This window comes from Pundamilia nyererei, unplaced genomic scaffold, assembly GCF_000239375.1.
Source record: "Pundamilia nyererei isolate P.nyererei 1_Seehausen unplaced genomic scaffold, PunNye1.0 scaffold00065, whole genome shotgun sequence".
In the NCBI taxonomy this organism is placed as follows: domain Eukaryota; kingdom Metazoa; phylum Chordata; class Actinopteri; order Cichliformes; family Cichlidae; genus Pundamilia; species Pundamilia nyererei.
Window position 1 is genome coordinate 1929352 of NW_005187466.1, and position 21844 is coordinate 1951195.

General features: G+C 38.7%; 2 protein-coding genes across 2 annotated transcripts; both read right to left on the bottom strand.

Annotated features, from left to right (window-relative positions):
* Window positions 1-254: 254 nt before the first annotated feature.
* On the bottom strand, window positions 255-4547 carry rps15a (ribosomal protein S15a). Its single transcript, XM_005735797.2, has 4 exons — window positions 4378-4547; window positions 4058-4137; window positions 3644-3729; window positions 255-388 (listed from the first exon to the last, which is right to left on the bottom strand). Exons 1-4 carry the CDS (start codon window positions 4508-4510, stop codon window positions 295-297), a joined length of 393 nt encoding a protein of 130 aa, XP_005735854.2. The 5' UTR covers window positions 4511-4547; the 3' UTR covers window positions 255-294.
* A 3284-nt stretch (window positions 4548-7831) lies between these two features.
* On the bottom strand, window positions 7832-14996 carry notum2 (notum pectinacetylesterase 2). The gene is made up of 12 exons (XM_005735873.1): window positions 14927-14996; window positions 13910-14237; window positions 13743-13795; window positions 13081-13176; window positions 12905-12965; window positions 11285-11361; window positions 11020-11122; window positions 10463-10651; window positions 10264-10364; window positions 9238-9385; window positions 8619-8666; window positions 7832-8173 (listed from the first exon to the last, which is right to left on the bottom strand). The coding sequence occupies exons 1-12, from the start codon at window positions 14994-14996 to the stop codon at window positions 7870-7872; spliced, it is 1578 nt and encodes a 525-aa protein (XP_005735930.1). The 3' UTR covers window positions 7832-7869.
* Between the last annotated feature and the right edge of the window lie 6848 nt (window positions 14997-21844).

Below are 21844 nucleotides of genomic sequence, written 5' to 3' on the forward strand. Positions count from 1 at the left end.
CAATTTCTGGAGTTGATGTGGTTTGTGTCAGATCATACTTCATGTGGTAGTTCAAACCTTTGAACACGATTCATGTTCTTGTCTTGCTCATTGAGCCTACTTTTGTACAATTATGATTAAGTAACATTAATTGTAGTGCCACAGTGACACGTCAAGTTATCAAAGAAATCAAACCATCAACCGCCAACAGCACACACTTCAAGTCCTGGCTCAAACACTTCACTGCACGTAAGAAATCACAGTAGCCTGCCAGCTTTCCTCTGGTTGTTTTTTTTATTTGCAGTTCTTTACATTTTAGAAAAAGAATCCAAGGATTTTGCCTCCTGTGTGTTTTCGTCTGGCCTCTTCATGATCCATGATGCCAGCTGAGGTGGTCAGCACAATGTATCTATGGAAACAAGAGTCAAACAGAGCATTAAAATGTGCAGCACATTTATGACTACATCTTCCAAAACATTAAGTGAAACTGCTGCCAGCTATGGGAGTGTTTAACAAGAAAAAGTACCAACTTCTATATAGAACTCCCAAAATTACATTATATTTTACCCTTCTGCACTTTACCTAAACAGAAGCTGCAAAATATTCAAATAAAGCTATTAAAAAAAAATCACATTGAAATATTAACCCATACTTTAATAGAGAGTCAGTGGCTGATGCAAACTGGGCCCAATATGTCTGCAGGTTACTATGGATTTCATGCTCCAAAAGCAACTGCATTTAACACATCAAAGCTTAACTACAACTGTCACAACAATCTCGATCCTATTCACGCTCATTTTTGGCATTTCCATTCAAAAACAAAAGGATCTCCAAAAACAAAGACCTTTATCTCCCAAATTAAAAGCTTAGGCTCAAATTCAGTGTCCACATATGAAAATATTCGAATCAAAATTTACCAAATATTTCTTTGTAAAAACAAGTTAGAGTCTGCGTATACTTTGCAGTAAAATATGGGACTCTGAAGTGCTGCTGTTAATGTTGCATTTCCAGCAAAGTATAAAAATATTTTGCCTCACAGTTATTACCCATAGTTGTCCCAAAAGCTCTACGAGCACAGGTCTTTAAAAGTTAAACAGACTTTCGTTCACCTCAGAGCTGGTTGAAGTTTGTGAAGTGCTACAGTATGTTTGCGTTGCTGGAGTTTAGTACTAAAGTCTGCTAAAATTAATCCGTTGTTGAGATTTTATGGTGTAGAAAGAAAATACTTCGTTCTTTCCTAATTAAGTCCAAATGCACCCAAGAGAGCCAACAACAGTACAAACTGTACACCATCCAGGGCACGCACCATGCCCTTTATTTCCAACACCAACCACTCAAACCCCTACAAAGGAGCGGAGTTACATTGGTAAGTATGTAGACAATCGGTGCAGTGTTAATTTGTTCAAACATAGCTGCGGTTTAATTCCTTACTGTCCAATAACAAAGGTGTAAAACACCCACATTTTAATACAGATGTGCTTTTACGATGTGTACTCTCCTGTCATGCTTGACAGAGCATAATAATCACAAGTTTATTTGCCACATTTATTGACATTGTCGCTAAAAGCAATATACTGTCTGCAAAAGATGTCACAACATCATACATGTACATGGTCAACATACATGTCTGAAGCAGTTAAGTATGCTTGGCTGCTTTAGTGAAGTCTGTGCTCTCGAGTCTGATGCTGATGGAATTTGTCAAAGCAAAACGTTAAATGTAGCCTTAACCTCAGGATAAGGTAACACACTGCATCATGTCTCAATGTATGCTCAATCATCCCGGTAAGTCAATCCTAAAAGGTTGATTCTTCCACTGAAAACGCTACATCCAGATGAACAGATTCAACCTTTTGGGACACTGCATCATATTACCATAAAAAAAAAAAAGCTGTAATTATTAGTTTAGGACATTTAATTCTTTAAATGTAGTCTTTAGAGGAGCTGCTGCCTCATCAGTGGACAGACACCAAAAAAGCCAACTCATTCTCAGTTGCTTGATTGAAAGAAAAAAAGGAAAGGAGGAGGGGGAGTGTCACAGGGGTGACACCAAGTTGGCTGAACAGATTTTAGGCCTCAACAGTGATGAGATGTCACTCAAATTGGGGGAGTGAGTTATCTGAAAAACGTATTAAGGGGCATGTGTGGGAACCAAAATTGTTATAAAAATTCAGCCAAAGTTCTTTTCCAGCCACACGTATGATAACAGCTGCAGCCTCCCTCTCTGTCAGACACAGTAATGCCACAGTGGAGTCAAGGTGGGTAATGTTTATATATAATAAAAATTAAAAATAAAAATAACTAAAAAAGTCTTTATTGCTCTGCTTTCTGAAGCCATTTCTTTGATCTGTACAGTGAAAAAAAATTCTAATTTAAAAGTTGCTGGTAATGCTGTTATCTAGTCGTGAGTTAGGCCTTAGAGATGTTTTTAATGATAAAGCTGGTGTCGCAAGGACAACAGATTTCTGGCCTGCTACCAATACAGGGCGAAGGGTGAGGGCGCAGACAAAGGAGACGACACAGCCAAAAGTACATTTGGATACCTCAGAGAACCACCATGGGGGAGAACAGCTCAACTATCAGCTAAAGCTGAAGGCCAACTGTCATTCACTACTGAAAGCAACACCGACAAAGTCAGTGACCCTGAGCAATTTGGAATCAAAGGAAACTTAAGGATCCTTTGACACACTCACCCCCAGGAACCTTGTTTTACTTCATCCAGCTAGATCTTCACAACTAAACCTTTTAGTCATCTTGATTAGAGTGAGACTAAACTGTGAGTGACAGAGTAAAATAAATGTACACAAGTGATTTATAAAACATGGGTAAGGGAAGCAATAATGAATGTAAAAAATAAAGTAGTCATTTCATCCTGTTTTCATATTAACTGGAGATAAAATTGTAAATTAAATTAAATTACAGCCCTACTGTAAGCACAAACTACATCAAAACCTTTGATTAAAAAGACAATTAGAGTACTTTATCACACCACCTGCTCAAGAAGCATTAAACATGTTTTTAATGCTTCTTAAAGCTGTTTTTTTTTAAATGAAGACACTTCAATCAGCTGCATATCTTTAAACTCAGCTACAGGCTGAGACAGCAGCAATGTCCTCTCTGCCCTCTAGATCACAACTGTAACAGATCGTAAAATGATCTTTCAGACAGATCATCCAACCAACAGGGAAACACATTAACAATGTAATGTGTGCAGGACTACAGAAACAGTGTGGTAGCCATCTGATCGATGGGCCTAGTATAGTTCTGTACTAGTCACACATCTGTCTGAAAAACTATTAAGAGTGCAATTTAAAATAAATAAAAACATCCACTTATGGCTACCTTATACAAAATAAATCTTTGTCCAGTTGCATTGTGCCCAAAACATTTAAAAGCGACAAACGGCGATACTTATGCTACAGTTACTCATAACAAATCGAGACATATGGATCGACACAGTTAACCACCTGAAACACTAACTAACTACACCATTTTGTCAGGCAGGGCCAACAAAGAGAAGGCATCAGAGGAGCAAATGGCACACCTTTCAAACCAGAGCCTCACTCATCATATAGAGACATTTAGGGGCCAAAATACACTTAGAAATGCCTGGTTGCTCATTTCTATTGGTTTTTGCATTCAAAGTGTGATGACAAATAGTTCTCACCCAAACTGTCTTGAGGGCAGCAGGTTGTTCTGCCACTTCTCCAGGTCCTTGAGTTGGAGATCAAAACGTGGACTAATCACGCCACACTGACAAGAGAGAAAGAGTGGTTTAGACTCCATTCACAAACCATTAAAGCTACAAGCAAGGCTAGACAATGATAAGAGTTAAACCAAGTTTAACATATCGAAATGAAAACAATGGCCACTGACGTATTGGTACATAACTGTAAAGACTGTATAGAAACAGCTTCTCTGTCGCCATTATCACTAGAAGCCCTTTAAGACCCAAGTTAACTTAAACGGCACTAACATAAAATTATATTTCCTTCAGTCATTCATAGCAAAAGAAACAAAGCATGTGTTTAAAACTATCAAAGAAGTGACATGAATAACAGCGCAGGTTGGTTATATTTACCTTGTTCAGCCTGCCTGTGAGATTGACAACAATTTTTCCGGCTCTGTGGTCATCAATGATCTCAAACTCACCAATATAACCTGCAAAGCACAAATGACAAAGACCATTAAGTTAAACACGTTATTAATGCGCATAATTATTATATACATTAAGTTAAACACATCAGGGCGCTTCTAGAGGTCTCAAATTAAACTGAAGTTATACTTTTACCAACTGTACACACAAACAAAGCAGTCAGCCCTTCAAGCTGCTTTACAACTGCATGTGGTGCATAAAGTATCAACTTGGAACGCACACACCTTTAACATAACGACACTCACCGTGCTTCATCATGACGGTTAGGAAGCGCACAATAACCTTGGAGCAGGGCCTGATGAGGACCTGACGTTTCCCACGCTTCTCAGCATTGTTGATGCTTTTGAGAGCATCTGCGAGAACGTTCATGCGCACCATGATGCCTGTGGACACACACACAAAAAAGACTTTTAGCATTAGATCCAAAGGCCTGGACAAGAAGGAAATTAGTGAGTATCATCACCATCGACGCTCTACAGACTACACTAGAACACTGATGGTGAAACGTTACAAAAAAAAAACTCTGAATTTGACAAAAATGCTCACTACACTACAAAGGAGGTCTTAAGTAAAAGAAAGCCTAGTTAGCAAAACCTTGCTAACACGAATCATGCCGACCCTTTTCCTTCCGTCTACAATTATGAGCCTGGCGGCTAATATGTTCCAGAGATGGCAGGTTAAATACTGCTCACACTTTACTCTTGACAAGTAATACTGTGGCTTCAGTTACACTAAGAGAGGAAAAACGGAGCTTTCCACTGAAGCATGGTCATTCATGAGCACTCAGATTAGCTACTTAGCTTATCCACCTGCAAACGCCACAGTAAGTAGTGCCCTTAGTTCTGCAGTTACAACGGTCAAAATATTATCGACAATATGTACCACATACAGACCTGTACGGACAGCTAAAATGTCTTATTCGTTGGACATTTGAAACTCGCATAACTGGGAGCAAAGCTAACAGCTATCAAGCCATCAAGTCGCCCTGAACGCACCAATTCCCGGGGCCAGGCAGTCCCGCTAACACAGGACAAAAATTATGAATCCGCTTCACTAATGGAAACCATAATCAGCCCAAATCATTACTACCAACTTTGACTTCGAAATGGACTCACTTATGGATTATTTCACAATATGATGCTTTAGATACTTAAAAGATTGAAGGTGACGATGTAAAAACACATCTTACCGGTTCTGCAATATGGCGGAAAGAGGAAGTACGAAAATCTTGCAGTGCATTATGGGAAAAAAGGTCGAGACTTTTTCAAGCCGAGATGGCCCACAGCGCCAAAGCCCAAACTCCCCCAACAATGCCCACGTACCGAAAAATTCATGTTTATTTTGTCCCTGAAAACTGCCAGCGTTTTATAAGAAGTCTGACATTTATAAGTAACTAATATTTTATTTTGTTTGGCAGGTTTAGAAAAATCGTCTTATTTTTTGATAGTTGTGGGCTTAAGTGGGCCACTTTCTTCGACCTCAAACGAAGATGAAATTCAGAAAAATAAATAACTTTGCTGTCAAGTGTCCCTAAGCGCTTTGTATAAATGTGAAATTTAAAGCAGTGTCCCCAAGTGACGATGAGTGTCCTGCATTAATATTCAGGAGCTTAACTATGAGTGCTTTTAAAAGTGAAAATATATGAATATGAAAATATACATGAGTATGTACACAATATTATTATTATTTCCAGTCCTAAACCTGGCTAAGGGCATCCAGCATATAATAAAACATGCAGATCCATCTGATCTGGCCACCCCTTAGGAAATACGAGAGAAGCCAAAATTATATTTTGTTTGTTTGTTTGTTTGTTTGTTTTGCCCAGGGAATATATTCAAGTTCAGAATAGATATTGTAAATTGAAGACTTGGAAAGGCAATTAACTCTCAATGTCATGTCTCAGTGAATATGTCTGGTCATGGTTGTACGTTGACAAAAACAACGCCATTTCCTGTTCTTGTGTTTACTTAGTAAGATTTGTTGACGCCGTTGCAAATAAAATTTCCAATTTCAAGGAACACTTTTTTTGGTCATTAGGCAAATAAGACTCTGATTTTTGTTTTTTAAATATTCTCAGGAATGAGGACTCAGAGATTATCTTAGCCTGGAATTTGAAGGACAGTACAGCCAGTGTGCTACCTTGGTGGTGAGTAAAGAAAAAAGGGGCATATATTCATGTTAAAAGGGAGTTTTTTCTTCCCACTTTTGTCAAAGCACTTGCTCACAGAGGGTCATCTGATTGTTGGTGGTTTCTCTGTATTATTGTAGGTTTTTTTTACCTTACAATAAATCCTTACAATTTAAAGCTATACAAATAAAACTCAACTGAATTGAATTGAACTGAACTGAATTAAACACCATCATTTATGTCATTATTTCATATTGTTTCTGCTGTTCTCACATTTGCTAACAGTCTCTATGGACTTGGTGCTCCTCATAGAAGGAAACTGTAAAATATACTTTCAACAATTATTGAATCTTCTCAATGTGTATTCTGACTCAGACTCTGTGAAGAGTATAATAAAACAGATTGCAAAGTGCAAACTCTCAGATCCACATCATATTTTTTATTCCACATTTTGACACGTGCAACACCCTTATTGCAGTACCTAAAGGAAATTAAAACATACAGATACAGCATTGTCTATAAATGCAAAAACAGCACAACATTATGAAAAATCATGCTTTAACAACAATGAAGGACTGCAATATTAAGCCCTATGAAATACTAGTTGCATTATGTCTGTGTATGTCACTAAACATAGATTGTCACAACTGTGCAGTGAGTAACTGCAGCGTTTTTTGTTTTATTACATTAATAAGTTCACATGTCAAAACTGTGTTTTTTTCCTTGAATAAACTCACAAATTATTGTGGTAGGTCACTGATCACCTTTGTCTGCCCTACACAGAAATATTACAATAACTAATCACATTTCTATTTTGCATGCATAGAAAGTATGTATAGATACTATGTAATATATGTATATATATAAATATATGTATGTCAGCATAGCATCAGAATCTACACACTCAAACTAAGTCACCAAAATCGGTAGTGTCTTTGGAACTAAGTGCACCAAAAATTACTGAGTAAAAGTAAGTGAAACTTTTTGATATGTTTTCCCCAAAAAAGTTGAACATTTAGCTCATTTGTGTATTATTATGTAGTAATCTGATTACTAGAAATTTGACAGATTCTGTATTTTTCAATAATGCATGGTGGAAATCAGTGAATAACTAAAACAGACTGTAGATAAAGAGTATATAGCAAGTTTAACTGCTAAAAGCTGCATGAACACAAAAGCATTTCTATCTTGTTTGAGCAAAATGTTTGTGTCTCCGTCAGCTTTCAGGTACTTTCTATTCATTACAACTCTACTACCATGCTCTGATGTTACATGTTCCTGTGGAGTGATCAGGCTGAAAGTGTGTTGTAGGAGGTTATGCACAGCCATCTGCTAAACACTAAGCTTGTTGATCAGTACAGCTGCAACACCTCTTTCCACTGGTGTCCAGTAGAGGGCCCACTAAACCATTCAAACCCAGATGCGGTGACATACCCTCCAGCCAAGTCTCAAAGTGAACAGTCATGTGGAGCATAATGGAATGCTGAGTAGCACAAGACATAGTAACCAGATTTCTACAGCATTTCTATGGTTACGTTAAATTTTCAACACATTTGTTTTCATCTATTAAGCCTCTGGCTAACCTTTCGTGTACCCTAAATTTTCACACTTAGCCACCATTCCTGACCATGCTGACAAGAGAATCTGCATCTCCCTGGGGATCCAGGCCCAGCCTCTGGAGGTCCAGACCCATGGCTACCAGCATCTGGAGCAAGGTAAGCTCCTGCTGGGTGGTCTTATCCACCAAAGCTGGGCAGGTGGGGTTACACTGTGGCCACTGACAGGAATCCACGAGGTGAAAAGGACATCCTTTAGCCGGGGTCCTGTTGTTACGTATTGCTTCCAGACTCCTGTCCCAGCATTGAAGGGCACGTGGCAGAGACGTGCCTCTAACTTGAAAACTTGTCCAGTTACTTTAGGAACAACAAGAAGGAGGAGTTATGAATTAGAAAGAAAGAAAGAAAAATGGGAAGGTTGTCAGAGTTAGTAATTAAGGACCAGAAAAGGGCAAATGGCAGGAGACTGTTTTACTTTAAGGTTTGCAACTGCAAGTGTTGCAGCATACAAAGCTACAAAAGACCTTGAACTTTCAGCTCCTGACTTTGATTGCACCCACTTCAGCTTAACTAAGTATACTTATATAAGACTGCAATGACCCATCAATGTCCATGTGAACAACTAAATAATCTCTATGTTAAAGTGGTCCTGGGAGGCTAGAGAAAGTGTGAAGTGGCATTTGGTGACAATGTGGTTTGATGAACAAGCAAAACAAAAACAGCAGCATGAGCTCACTGGGTAGATATGACTGCTGGGGAGAAAAAACAAGGGTGCCAGGTGAACTTGAATATCCATTCTTACCTTTTGGTAATTAGTGTGTGGGAGAGACAGGACGGAGCAAATACAGCCCTAAAAGACACGCAAAGAGAGAGCATTTGTTAAAATCCATCTTGATTTATTTTTCAACTAGCTATAGTAAGATTTGAATCTAGTCACTGCGTGATGACGACTTTTGACAGGAATGCATAGACGGCACAGAGAACGTCAAGGAACTGTTGGATGTTAACATAGAATTTGATTGTCTGCTGTTTTAAATGGCTGGCAGTTCACTCAACAGCTACAGGCTTTGACATGTAAATGTACAAATGGAAAGTGGATAGTAGCTCACCACCACTGCTCTGCAAGCTCTATTACATTTTGTTAAAGTCACCAATTCTATTTTAAAATATTTTTTTATAATTATAAATTGTAGATTGAATTGATTTCCTGATCTATTAAAACGAATGATTGTATTTGCCACTATCAATGGTCAAGAATATTAAAAGAAAACACTAAAAAGCAGTTCCGTGTTGTCGAAAGGGCTTAATTTCAATTTCAGGAAATGGCTGGAAATCAATGAGTGCTAAACATACAGTTTTTATGTTCTGTTAATGTTAGTAATGTTTAGACGTCAATATATGATAAGTTCTACGGAACTTACGTAACATCTCTCAGGGAGTTTTTGAGCTCCAAGCCCAGGTTCTGTATGTACTGCCACTGCTCCTCAGACATGCTCTGTCCCCCTATATAGATGTTTTCCACCCTCAGCTGTTCCTCATCAAACAGCCACTGTACAATAAACACAGGGGCTGTAGGGAAAATAACATTTAGTTGATCAAATCAGTAAATTCCATCAAGTCTATTAGTCACTTCCTGCCAGTTATTAAGCTGTATACACACACACACACACACACACACACACACACACACACACACACACACACACACACACACACACACAGATATATACACTCCCCTGGATGAGTAGGGGTCAAACAAAGTCAGGAACTACCTGAAGAGCTACGTAGGGTCTTTTGGATTTATGTTCACCGCCATGTTCGTGATCTTTTTTTTTTCTGTGTGTACAATTTCATAAGATCTGCAGGTTTTTGTGCTGGCCTCAGTTGGTGATTAAATTTGTTATTTAGACCAGTCTCTAAAAAGTTTTTATATTCAACAGCCAAAATGAAAAAATCCACCAGTTAAACATACTGTTACTAGCCACACTGGCCCCCTTTTCAATGATTACAGTGAATACAACTCAGGATGTCATGATCTAAAAGTTTACGCACCAGCGTAGCAGTTAGAGTTTCAAGATTTACAAAGAAAATCTCTTTTCTTTAATTTCAGACCCTGATTTGGAGATTTTGACTAAACATGTGCTTTTATATGCTTTGCTGATTTAGCAACTTTAAAATTCCATATATGTGACAATAAAGATCTTAAAAGTTTGCATCGAGGGCTGTAATATTCAGAAGGCCTCTAAAAAAATGATGCAGTCAAGATGAACTTACATTGGCTTATCATGTCATCAGCGTGGGAATCAGTCTGTTCACTGATTGAGTGAAGGAAATTCACAGTTCTAATATGTCAGTGCTCATTATTTCTGAACTGCTCAAGTCATGTCATATGGTGTGCATTTAAATTTAAAACATCATCATAAACAAAGACACCAGTCAACACTCACACGTCAAAGTAGAGTATAGTCTATGACCGAAGAAGCACTTCCACTCCTCCCCTCTTTTAAAGAGCTGCCGACATCTGTCAGGAACAACCCCATTCCACAGCCTGAGATAATAATGCACAGTTAATCAATAAAATTCACGAATAATATGATTTCCAAATCCTACATCGGGCATAGGAAGAGATCTAAATATTGTCTTCACCTGAGTCCAATCTTGATAGCATCCTCAGGTGAGCAGGAAACTGTCTCAGGGCAGTTTGGTGATCTTTGCTGCTTGCTCTCCAGAAACCAGCCTGAGTCCACGAGGCCTCGGACCTGAGCTTCTGCACCAAGCTGCTGGAGCTGACTGGCCACCCTCTCAATGTTGAGCAAAACACCTGTTCCACCAGCGCTGCAGGGGAGCCAAGAAAATGAATAAATAGTTTGGCTTTGAGGGTGACATTTTTGTTTAGGATATCAAACTGACAGTGCATGCCAGCTCATAGCGGGGAAGTAAACATTTAGCAGGTTTCACATTCAGTTGATCCTGTTTTAGGGCCCGGGGACGTCTCAAGAACCATGCTGCTAACCTGGGAGGAATGTTCACCATTACAGGGCAAGGCCCTTTAATAATCATTATGTCACTGATCACAGTTGACTGTAAACATCTTCATTGTTAACAAGAGGATGCACCCAAAATAGGACTTTAATGGTAGATATGGAGACGGTCCAGATGGTACAGAGACTCTTGTCCATCAGAGCACAATAAAACAAACTCACCTGCTACCAGACAGCATGACAACCTTGGCCTGCTTGATTCCTTTAGGGATGAGATCTTTGATGACCTCACGGATGATTAGGGATCCCATGAAGTTATATTCAGCTGATAGTAAAGACAAGTATGACAAGATTTTTATTCTCTAATTAACTGAACATTTAGAGAATACATGTTTTCTTGTATCCAAAGGAGCTACAGTTACCTTATTGTAAAAGATTTGAGGAAACTTACTTGCATTTGTATTCCTATCTCTGACTTTGTCCCTGCCTTGTCGTGGCCTGGAAGGGGGTGTTGGTGCAGGCCCAGTGCCGCTCCACACATCACTGGAACAGTAAGGGATGAATCTGCCATAAAGAAGACAATCACATTTGTTAGACTAAAGCTGGAGGCCCTGAAGTTGGTTTCTTCCCTCCCCCATAAAAATCACCTCAGGCTGGAGCTGACAACTTCTGTCATATATCAGAAAGTGGCAAATCTCTATTTTGATCACACAGCCTGCATGTTGCTGAATTTCAGAAACGAAACTTTATCATTAAAGATTAAAATTGCTTGCATGGATGAAAGCGGAAAGTTAAAAATATCACCCAAAACACTACACGCATATGCCAGTTCACCACGCAGCATATATCCTGCTGTGCCACCAGACTTTTCAGACGTTTCTTTCCTCAGGCTGTGCGATCACTAAAGTCATCCTCGACATTTCAACATAAAAAACAATCTTCAAAAGAAAGAAAGAAAGGGAAAAGAAAACAAAATAAATTATTTATTCGTCATTAATCGGTGATACAGTTTTGTTGTTGTGCTGCATAATTAAGTAATCTTGTCTGACATAAAAAGGGTCACTGAAAGTGTTGCACGCACAAGGAATTGTGTTTTCAATCCTTTTTAGGTCAAGCATATTACCAGCTGCATTAAGAAGATATGTTTGCTGAATCCCTTTTTGTTGTTGTTGTTTTTCGATAAAATCATTTTAGGAACTGTAACATTAGACACTTTATCCAACGTTTCACACACAAAAAAATCACCTAAAACAGCTTCAGGAAGCGACCTTACAACTAAAAACAAGTTTTATTTATAGCATTTTTCAGATTAGTGCACAGAAAAAAATGCACATTTATGTGTTAATTTAAGTTAATTTAATTTAATATAGCTGTTTTCAGTTTTGGCCTGGATGTTTACAGATATTTGTGAATATTTTTCCTCAATGTAAGTAATGGTAAATGGCCTGTATTTGTATAGCACTTTACTAGTCCCTAAGGACCCCAAAGCGCTTTACACAACCAGTCATCCACCCATTCACACACTGGTGATGGCAGCTACAGTGTAGCCACAGCTGCCCTGGGGCGCACTGACAGAGGCGAGGCTACCGGACACTGATGCCACCGGGCCCTCTTACCACCACCAGAAAGTACACATACTCAGTAGCACTTACACGCAGAAAACCTTAGTTTTAGTCCAATTTTTTTAATTTTCGAAGGTTTTTACAAAGACATTCTTCATAAATGTTACCAATTATATCTTGATTTACTGAATATTCTTCCCTAAAAATTATTTTTCTGTCAAGAGGTTTTCAATATATATAAAGTGACAGAAGATCTTGATGTAAAAACATTTCATTCTGATGTACAAACATGTGTTTATGAAGTGTCTATTTAGTAAGATAACACTTCATTTACATATTCAAACATCAAAGTTCAGAAAATTTATAATACAAAAAAATAACAGTCTTCATATTTGTAAGTTGAATGTTTAATCCTACTCCCCTGCAGTGTCTCCCATTATGTACACAAATTAATTAATACAACAACTATGGGAACAAAGAAAAAGTTGTCTTTATACACCTTCATTAACCGCAAAAATACAAAGCACATCTATGCAGGTACTTACACAATATTTGTGTTATGCCAGTGTGGGTTGTCCTCAGCTTTAGAAGATAATATTCCACTTCCTGTAAATCCAACAATCGCTCATTAAACAGATGTCCACTTGCCTCACTAGTCAAAGAAAGCAACTCTGTGGAAACGTCTATGAAAGGCATTCTGAAACACTGTCGGCTGACTAACCTCTTTTAGTTTCAGGCCACCCCGATGAGCTCATTAGTCGGGGGATATTTTGGTACCTGTAATCACAGGTCTCTCTGCTGTAGCAGCACCAGCCACCTAAATATAATAGACACTAATATTAGACATTCACATCCAAGATAGGGACACCCTTGTTAGCCCATCACACAGGCCTGTGAGGAATGGTGAAAGCAATGGTTGCACCTGCAGGCTGCTACGCTAACATGACCATAGTATGCATTAACTGTATTATTATGGGGTCTTTACCTTACAATATAAAGCAGCTTGAGACAATTGTTGTTGTGATTTGGTGTTATATAAATAAAATTGAAAAAAGATAATAATAACAATAATAATTCACAGTTGAGCAAAAGACTAGAATGATCTCTTTAATTTACAAACTGTCAGCATGCAGATTGCTCATTTTTGCTGATTTGTCACTCAGTAACATGCAGGAAAATTATTTATGTTCGATATTAGAGTACAAGTAAATTTGGAAGACACTCCACCGGTGTTAACCTCAATTCAAGTCTGTGACACGCAGCAACCAAAAAAGTTGACAGGACAAGATGACATCCACATTAAGATTCCAATGAGCGGGTGTCACGCTAAAACAAACTGACCTTAGGGGACTAAATTAACCATATGGGGTTTTAAATACTCACCTTCCAGAAATAACAACCATCGGCGGCTTCCTCTGAATTCCTTTAGGTAAAACCTGTAGAACAAATGAATGAGCATGAGGAGAAACAGAAGATAAACCATCTTTGTAAAATCACTGACTCAATCAGGAAACAGACATTAAAGAGCAAAAACAACCAGAACTTCTCACCCAGCTACTGTCCCATCATTACATGTAACTTGTGTGTTTGTGAGGTAGTGCAGCCTCATATCATCTGTCTGTTGTCCAGCTCCACGAGTCCCTGCAGCTCCTTCCTGTCTTGATTCGGCTGAGCCTCCGGTGTTTCTGGAGGTGCTTCCAGTTCTTCCAGTGCTTCCTGAAGTAACATCAGCTGCGGAGGCAGACTGGCCAGCATCACCTTGTTGGATCCCACTAGACTTCTTTGTGGACTTTCCAGTAGCTTTAGCATTACGGTTGTTCTGACACCACAGTCCCCCAAGCAAGAGCAAGAAAACAAATGGACCCAGTATCTTCATATCTGAGGCAACATAAAAAATTAGGGACATGCTGATTAATTCATGCAAAACATGAGAAATCTTCAAAAACTTTCCAACTTGCAAATACTTTACCTTTCAAAGAAGAATCAGTTTTGAAGATTGCTGCAATGAACCCCTCACCCCAAGGGTCAGGCAGATAACTGGTTCTGCTGGAGAGAGAGACTGGTGAGACATTCAGTGCACTGTGACAAGGTGCGAGAGGAGGGTCCTAGTCATGAGTAAGTGATGAAGTCTTGACCAGGTTTTGATGAAGGCTGCAAATCAGCGACGACCTTTATAGTGCCACCATATGGATCAGATTTCCTCCCATTTTCTCTTGCAGCTCCTCTCAGGCCCTGAGATCATCTGGTGACGACACACCGCAAGGGGAGGTACTGGATGGTTAGTGGTGAGGAGAAAAGATAACACACGCATCTCTTCAACATATTTCAATTCCTTGCACACACCCACCTTCAAGCACTTTCCCAGCTGACCGTACCTCATGCACAAGTTCTTTTTACCCCTAACCTCCTTCTTCTCCCCCCTCCATCCGCTGCTGATTGCCATTTTTTTTTCTTATTTAAACATCTACATGGTCAGCATGACCGCACAGTCGCTTTGCATGGAATGTGACCCAGAGGTCATTCGAGCGCCCACCTCAAACATTTTCTGACATGGGAATCAGTCGTACCGTAAGGTTCCCGCAACAGTCTCAAAGCACAGGTGGAGGAGACTCTTCTTGGTTGTAGCACCATACGCATTATGCATTGCCTCATTCTTTTAAGTACGCTCAGTTTTACAAGAATAACAGATATCTAACAATTTTTTTACTGGGGTAAAGTCATTACATAACTAATATAAAGTATAGGAGCGTGGTTTAGTCCTTTTCAAAACCACATTAACAGAAAAACATATTATAATTAAAGAATAATAGCTTCTGTGCCTTTACTTCATTTAATAAAATCATTAGTGTTATTAAAGAACTTAAGATAAAAGGTCAGGCCTTTGCAGCACACAAATTATTCTTTGTAAAAAAATTGGTGGTGGTGGTGGTGGTGGTGGGGGGGAATTAAGGCCTTCTACTTATCAAAATCCCCATTAAGATAATTCTTTGGAGCTTATTATGTCATTAGACAATCTGACTATTTAAGCATATTATTTTTATTAACTCAAATGCAGAAAGATTTGTAAATTCCTCGCACAATTTTCAGTTCAGTTTAATTTTCAAGCACTTTATGCAGATGATACCACTTAACACTTAACAGCTCCACTGTAAGACTTAATTTTAACTATCCTACCATATTTCTGTGATCTACAGACGCTGATTACAATTAAAGGAGGACTGCTGAAGCAGTTTTATATACTCTAACCTCCTTTTGGTTCTTGTCTTGGGCTAATCACTCAAGCTAAAAAAGTTCAGCGATTTCTATCCTGCAGAATTAAAGGTTTTGTGCACTGATGGTAACTTTACCCACAGCTTTGCAGACTTCTGTTTGTCAGGTTAAGTTAGTTTGCCTTTGGTGATGAAAGCGACAGAGTATTTGAAACTGATCTGTAGCTGTCGCCCCTGGGATGGCTGCAAGGTGACGTACCACCGATCACTAAGGATCACGAGCCCCAGAGCTCTAAAATTCTCATCAATGAAATGCACACCATCCCAGAGTGTCAATCAAAGCAAATAATGATCGCTTGGAAGGCCAGTGGCTACACAAGGCAACACAGGGCTGTATAGGGTAGTCTGGGCTGAAAAGACTGCAGGGTGCACATTTCAGAATGATAAAGCAAAGAAGAGAAAAATAAATACATTATGCCAAAGGCAAATTGACATCTCTATTGGAAAACTGTACAAAGAGAAAACAGCACACTTACAATCAATGTAAAAATAGCAACTAGATGCTTTTGGAATGATTTAAATCTTAAAGGTTCATCCTGTATATAAACATTTCTATCAGGATACAGCCACATGTCTGAATGCATTCTGGATGTACATATGATACAATGATATAATATGTTGTCTGCAATAATCACCCAACCATTTAAAGACTTACAAACAAAGCAGACAGTTTTTCTTGGGTTTGTCTTATTGCTTTGGCATGAAAAATGGTATTTTGTCTCATTTTCAAGCACCTCGTTCTATTTTATCTACTTTCAACTATGGCCAGAAACAAAACAAAGCTACTCAAAAATATGTCTGAGATCGTATGTGCCTACACGCAATAAAAATGTAGCCTAAGGCCTATACCGAATTTGATCTACCGAGCTGAACAATTCTTCATTCCTTCAGTTGTCTTGAAGCATGCACACCACCATCTGTCTTCCCAGAAATCAATGCAACAATCTGTTTAACAGATACCTCAAATAGCTAAAAAACGAAAGAAGTTGCTGTAAATCTATCACCATTTCGCGAGAATGTCACGAACAGAGAGATGGCATTGCTGCTATTTTGTTATTCTTTCATACGGGATTGGACAGAGTGATACGTTTTTTAGTACAGGCCTCAGATCAGCGGATCAAAATGAGTTTGTGCTCTAGATCTTGACTGATTCAACTCCCAGAGCATTTCAGTCTTGTCCCTTTGTAGCTTCTGCAGCAGACACTACCAGACCACCACAATCACACACTATGAGTGAGACCAGACATGCTTCTGGAGCCTATCATATGTGTATTTTTCCTTTGATAGACAAACATTGTAGATAACACATAAGGGGCTTGTGTGACATGTTGAACTTCACCCTGACCGGGACAACAACTTGACCCCTTGTGCAGCATAGAAGGCATTCTTTTTCCCCTTGTGTTGTTATGTTTCACAGCGAGCCTCCAAGGTCAGGATACCTCAGGCTTCGGGTGGTCCGGGCACTTTGTCTGCTGTGCATGTGTGTCATCACCAACCACAAGAGCTGAGGGCTCAGCCATGAGCGAGAATATTTGACGGCTGATAACTTCAAAGAACAACGATCCAGGGACGGCTGTCGTGATCTAAATTCCATTGCTTACACTAAAGCACAGAAAGGTTGCGACCCACGCGTAACTAGTATAAAATCCAGCCCTCCAACTTTTACAGTAAACCTTTTTCTTTAGAATAATTAAAACTCTCATGGGCTGCATCAATACACCAGCAAAACTTTAAATAAGTTTATGATCCAAACCTAATCGTAGCTTGAAGCCTCCTTTTCACATTGCATGTAATCTGAAAATCTGCAAGAGCATCACTTGTTGTCACCAGCAGTGGAGGGCATAGCTGGACATCGAGGGCCATGATTAATAGGTGATAAGAGAGGCATCTTTACAAGCGACATGAAAACGAGCCTCAGGCAAGAGATATGAGACTTGGCCAGAGCACTACTGCCAGAGCTCTCCATTCAATCAGTGAGGATGACAGAAAGAGCCTTAGCGGGATCGGTGTAAAGCGCTGAGCCACTGCAGGAGGCTAGCAGGTGGGGTGGGAAAAACTATTCCTTAAACCAGGTGTTAAGAGGCCTTGCATGGTAACCTTCTGCAAGCTGCTTATGCATCACAGTAAATTGAGGAGGGTAAGCAGCAGCAATACAAGTTGTTGAATTCTGGGGGATGGGGGTGTAATGTAACATACAGAAAAGGATAGATGACTAATGAATAAGTCTTGTTTGCTTTGACACACTGCAGCTCATTCTGCTGATCCCTTCACAGCCAACTATGTTCTGTGTGCACTTTATTCCGATTTCAGACACAACTTCATCCAAGTAAGTTCCTTGAATTCCACAAGGAAAATTTTGATGTACAAAGGGCAAACGGAGATCAGAACACTAAAAGCTTCACATCATGAAAGCATATTGCAGATTTGTATTACTGAAGTTCATACTGATGTTGCACAGCTTGCACACGTTCTGTTTTTCCCTGAACAATTTAAATCAGTGGAGGTACAATTATTATTTTTATGGACTTTTACACTTTCTAAATATTCTTTTAGATTTGCATTAATTGCTGAAGATGTTTTAAATATCATATACAAAGTAAATACTAAAATAAAGCGACGTGCTGGTAAGTTCATACTCAAGCAGCAGTTCCAGGGCTGAAAAATGAAGTCAATATAGACATTACAAAAAGAATACAGTTAACAGTTCCTAGAATGACCACTTAAAGTTAGCTGCAAGAGCAACCCGTCCCCACCACCCCCACGTAAAATTCAAAAACTGTATAGGAAAGTCCAATGTAGACTCTACATCTAAAAGGTGAACCCAAAAGTTTAACCTGTTCTTTCTAATAGCCGGCAAAAGCAGACCCTTCTGGTTCAATTCAGACTGTGGCTGTGAGAAAATGATCATTTTGTAATTATGATTTCTGATGTTAGTCAGAAAGGACAATAAAGAAGGTCATGCTTTATGGTGTGTCTTTTGTAAGGTAGCGATTAACCAGACCTTATGCATTCACACTTTTGTTCAACACATTCAGCTTCACTAACACCAAGACGGCGAGAGCCAAAAGTGGATCTACCGGTGGTGGAGTGATTAGCACGTTGACTGACAGAAAGAAGGTTCTGGGTTTGAACTCTTACCTCGACCTTTCTTTAAGCCTTTCAGTGCAAATATATGTATGCATGTTAATTGGTGATTGTCTGTTCTTGGCAATAGATTGCAAAATTGCTGTATGAATGTACACTTTATATATAACTTGTAATCTACAGCCCTTTGAATGGTCAGTAAGGCTGATAAAGCATCATAGAAATGTGAGTATCCATGACATATAGATACAGTCTATAGTTACATAGACATATTTACAGACTTTTTTAAGCCATGTTCTCCTTTTATAAAAGCAGGTTTTATAACTCCTGGACTTGAAAACTATAAAGGCAAAAATTGTGCATTATCAGGGTTGTAGCCTCTCTGAGTGACAGGTGTTTGCAGGTTAAATCTGATTAGCCTGGTTGTCTGTTACCACCACAGCTGATTTGAAACAGGTTTGGTTTGGTGACTTTTGGCAGATTTTTAATGCAAATACTTTGGTTTTAGCACTAATTATCAGCTGTGAATGCACCTATCTAAATAAGATAGCTAGCATTAGCTGTTCACTTAGCACTGCTCTCTCATCCAAATATGGTCACCTCTGGTGACAAGGAAGACATGATGAAAAGGCTCTAATGCAAATTTCAATTATTGAAAATGGACATTCACAAATAAGTGGCTGAAGTCACAGTGGCTTCGCCCATTTACATTTATATACAATTATTTATAGCTTTAATTACTGACTTTACACTATGCAGTTCAATGGCTTTGCTCGTGTCTTACCTAAGTGGGGCACTGGTTCTGATAGAAGGATGGTTGTGTTGGTGCGGGACAGGGAGGGTGTCAAGCTGCGCTAGAGTCAATAGCTTTAAGCATCTTTGGAGCTCATGACATAGTGGAGCAGCAGCGTGGCCTTGGAGTCATGCTGGATGAGCCACCATGCCTGTCAGTATATTGATTGATACCAGTGGAGGGGTCACGCCATGCTCAACTCCGCACTCAACAATAAGTCCTTCACACAAGTCCTACAACTTCATCAACAAACTATCACACAACCCCACGTGTAGGTCCCATGGGACCTAGATGTCCATTTTGATGTCCATTTTCCATTGATTCAAATACATTTCAGCTAAATAAAATAGTTCTTATTAAAAAAAAATCATATATTTTATACCACAATGAAAAGGGATCATTCGGTGCATCCCTAATTAAAATTCCAAAAGAATTCATCTACTATAGTTTAGGATTCTCTGTGGATGCTAAAGAGAAAAGGAGACATGTAAAAAGGGTTTAAAGGTATGTGCCCCAGAAATCAGTTTTCCAGCTGAGGATTTTGGTTTTATTTGCAAAGATCATGATGAAGCAGTTAAATCACAAAAACAGCATAGTATTATGTTCATACTGATTCTACAGTCATGCATATATGCACAAAATATTCTGCCAATTCATGAATCATATGCACTTAGCAATATTACTGGAAATGCTATAGGGATGTCAAAACAATCCATTTCATTTTTGTTGAAGGGTCTCTGTTGAACTTACATTTGACATGAAACGTTGCTTGATAGCCAGTTTTCATACTTACTGTCTGATTCGGTGGATTTGACAGAACGAAAGATTTGTTGCACTCACAGACACAAATAGATCTATACTCCAGACTTAACTTCACCTAAAAGTTCTTTGATGTTGCAGTTCTATATATTGAAAATCATTCTGAAATGTATGTGGTTGAATATGGATAACAGTTTTTCGATATGAATTAAAAAATTTTAGGTTTTGCTCAGTTTAACCTTCCTAGAAGACTGACCTTGATGTGTTTTTCTCTCACCAAAGCCGTTGGTGGTTGGCACTGCACGGCAGGCCATAAATCACAAATTCCAGCTTCCAGTGATGTCAGTCCTTTGCATCTTGTGTTGTCACTTCACAGTGTGAAGATGTGAACACGTGGTCACTCTTTCACGCCACACACCCCTCAGTAACCCAAAAGATTTCCAATATGTTTAGGCATTTCGATGCATTTGTACATACACATATGCACAGAGCACACTACACTCATTTACATGTCGTTAAAAGGGTGGGGAAAATGAATGTGTTACAGATCAAACTAAAATTTACATAAGTTAGTCCCTCAATGCAGAACAGAGATCTAAAGCATATAGTAACATCACACCACAGGTATTTACTGTATGTGCAGACATACCGCAGAACAGTAAAATGTTTACTGTTTGCTATTTATAGAGCATGGCCGTTGACCTGGAAAACCAGATGTAGATGAAAAGCTCCACTGACTCCTCTTGATTTATAAAACCCCCCAAAACTTCAGATGGATGTAAATTTAAAATATATAAACAGAATGCAATGACTTGCAAATTATTTAAATCCTATATTTCTGTAAAAATAGTACAAAGGCACGACATTAAATGTTAAAAAATTAGATTTTATTTTTAGATATTAATGCAGCATTTTGAATTTGATGTAGCAACACATTTAAATAAAAAGTTATAGGCAACAAAAAACACATGAAACACGGTGAAACATCTCACATTTAACTAGTAACAGGATAGTAACCTCACTAACCTGCAACTTCAGAGTTTTCAGAGTCTTTCATAGCACATATATATATATACCACCTCTTGAAAAAAAAGTGATTGTATTTGAATTAAAAAGAAAGAACACATGTTGAAAGCTGCCAGACATTCATTAAATCATATCAAACTACTAGCAAAATTCTATCTACTTAATTGCTTGTGCTCTCAGTTCTAGAGAAGTACTTTTTTGCTATTAGTTGCCATAAACCCCAGAAAGGCCTTATTACTGGCAAACACCAACTATTAAAGCCAAGAAGTAATAAAATCTGTATCCGAAAGATCTTATGACTTATAGGGATTTGTATTTTTCGTGCTGCTGAAGATTTACAACTGCAATTATTCATGGGTAGCAAGACAGTCCCAGTTTAGTAAAGTTTTATTGCTCTCTTCAAATTCTTGTTGCCAATTTCTGAGTCTGTGTTTCAGCAAATTCCTTTTGATACTGAGAAAAGAACCTAAACAATGCACATGATCTCCTGATGGTTTTAAATGATTGAAGAATTGACCAGAATGTGCAGACAATATATATATATATATATATAT

Coding starts and splice junctions, on each gene's coding strand:
- rps15a (XM_005735797.2), bottom strand. CDS start 4,510: ATGGTGCGCATGAACGTTCTCGCAGATGCTCTCAAAAGCATCAACAAT. Junction 3,730..4,057: donor TCACAGGCAGGCTGAACAAG/GTAAATATAACC, acceptor CTCTCTTGTCAG/TGTGGCGTGATTAGTCCACG. Junction 389..3,643: donor CTGCCCTCAAGACAGTTTGG/GTGAGAACTATT, acceptor TTGTTTCCATAG/ATACATTGTGCTGACCACCT.
- notum2 (XM_005735873.1), bottom strand. CDS start 14,996: ATGCGTATGGTGCTACAACCAAGAAGAGTCTCCTCCACCTGTGCTTTG. Junction 11,362..12,904: donor TGGCATAACACAAATATTGT/GTAAGTACCTGC, acceptor TCTTTATGGCAG/ATTCATCCCTTACTGTTCCA. Junction 10,652..11,019: donor GTCATGCTGTCTGGTAGCAG/GTGAGTTTGTTT, acceptor GCTCCCCTGCAG/CGCTGGTGGAACAGGTGTTT.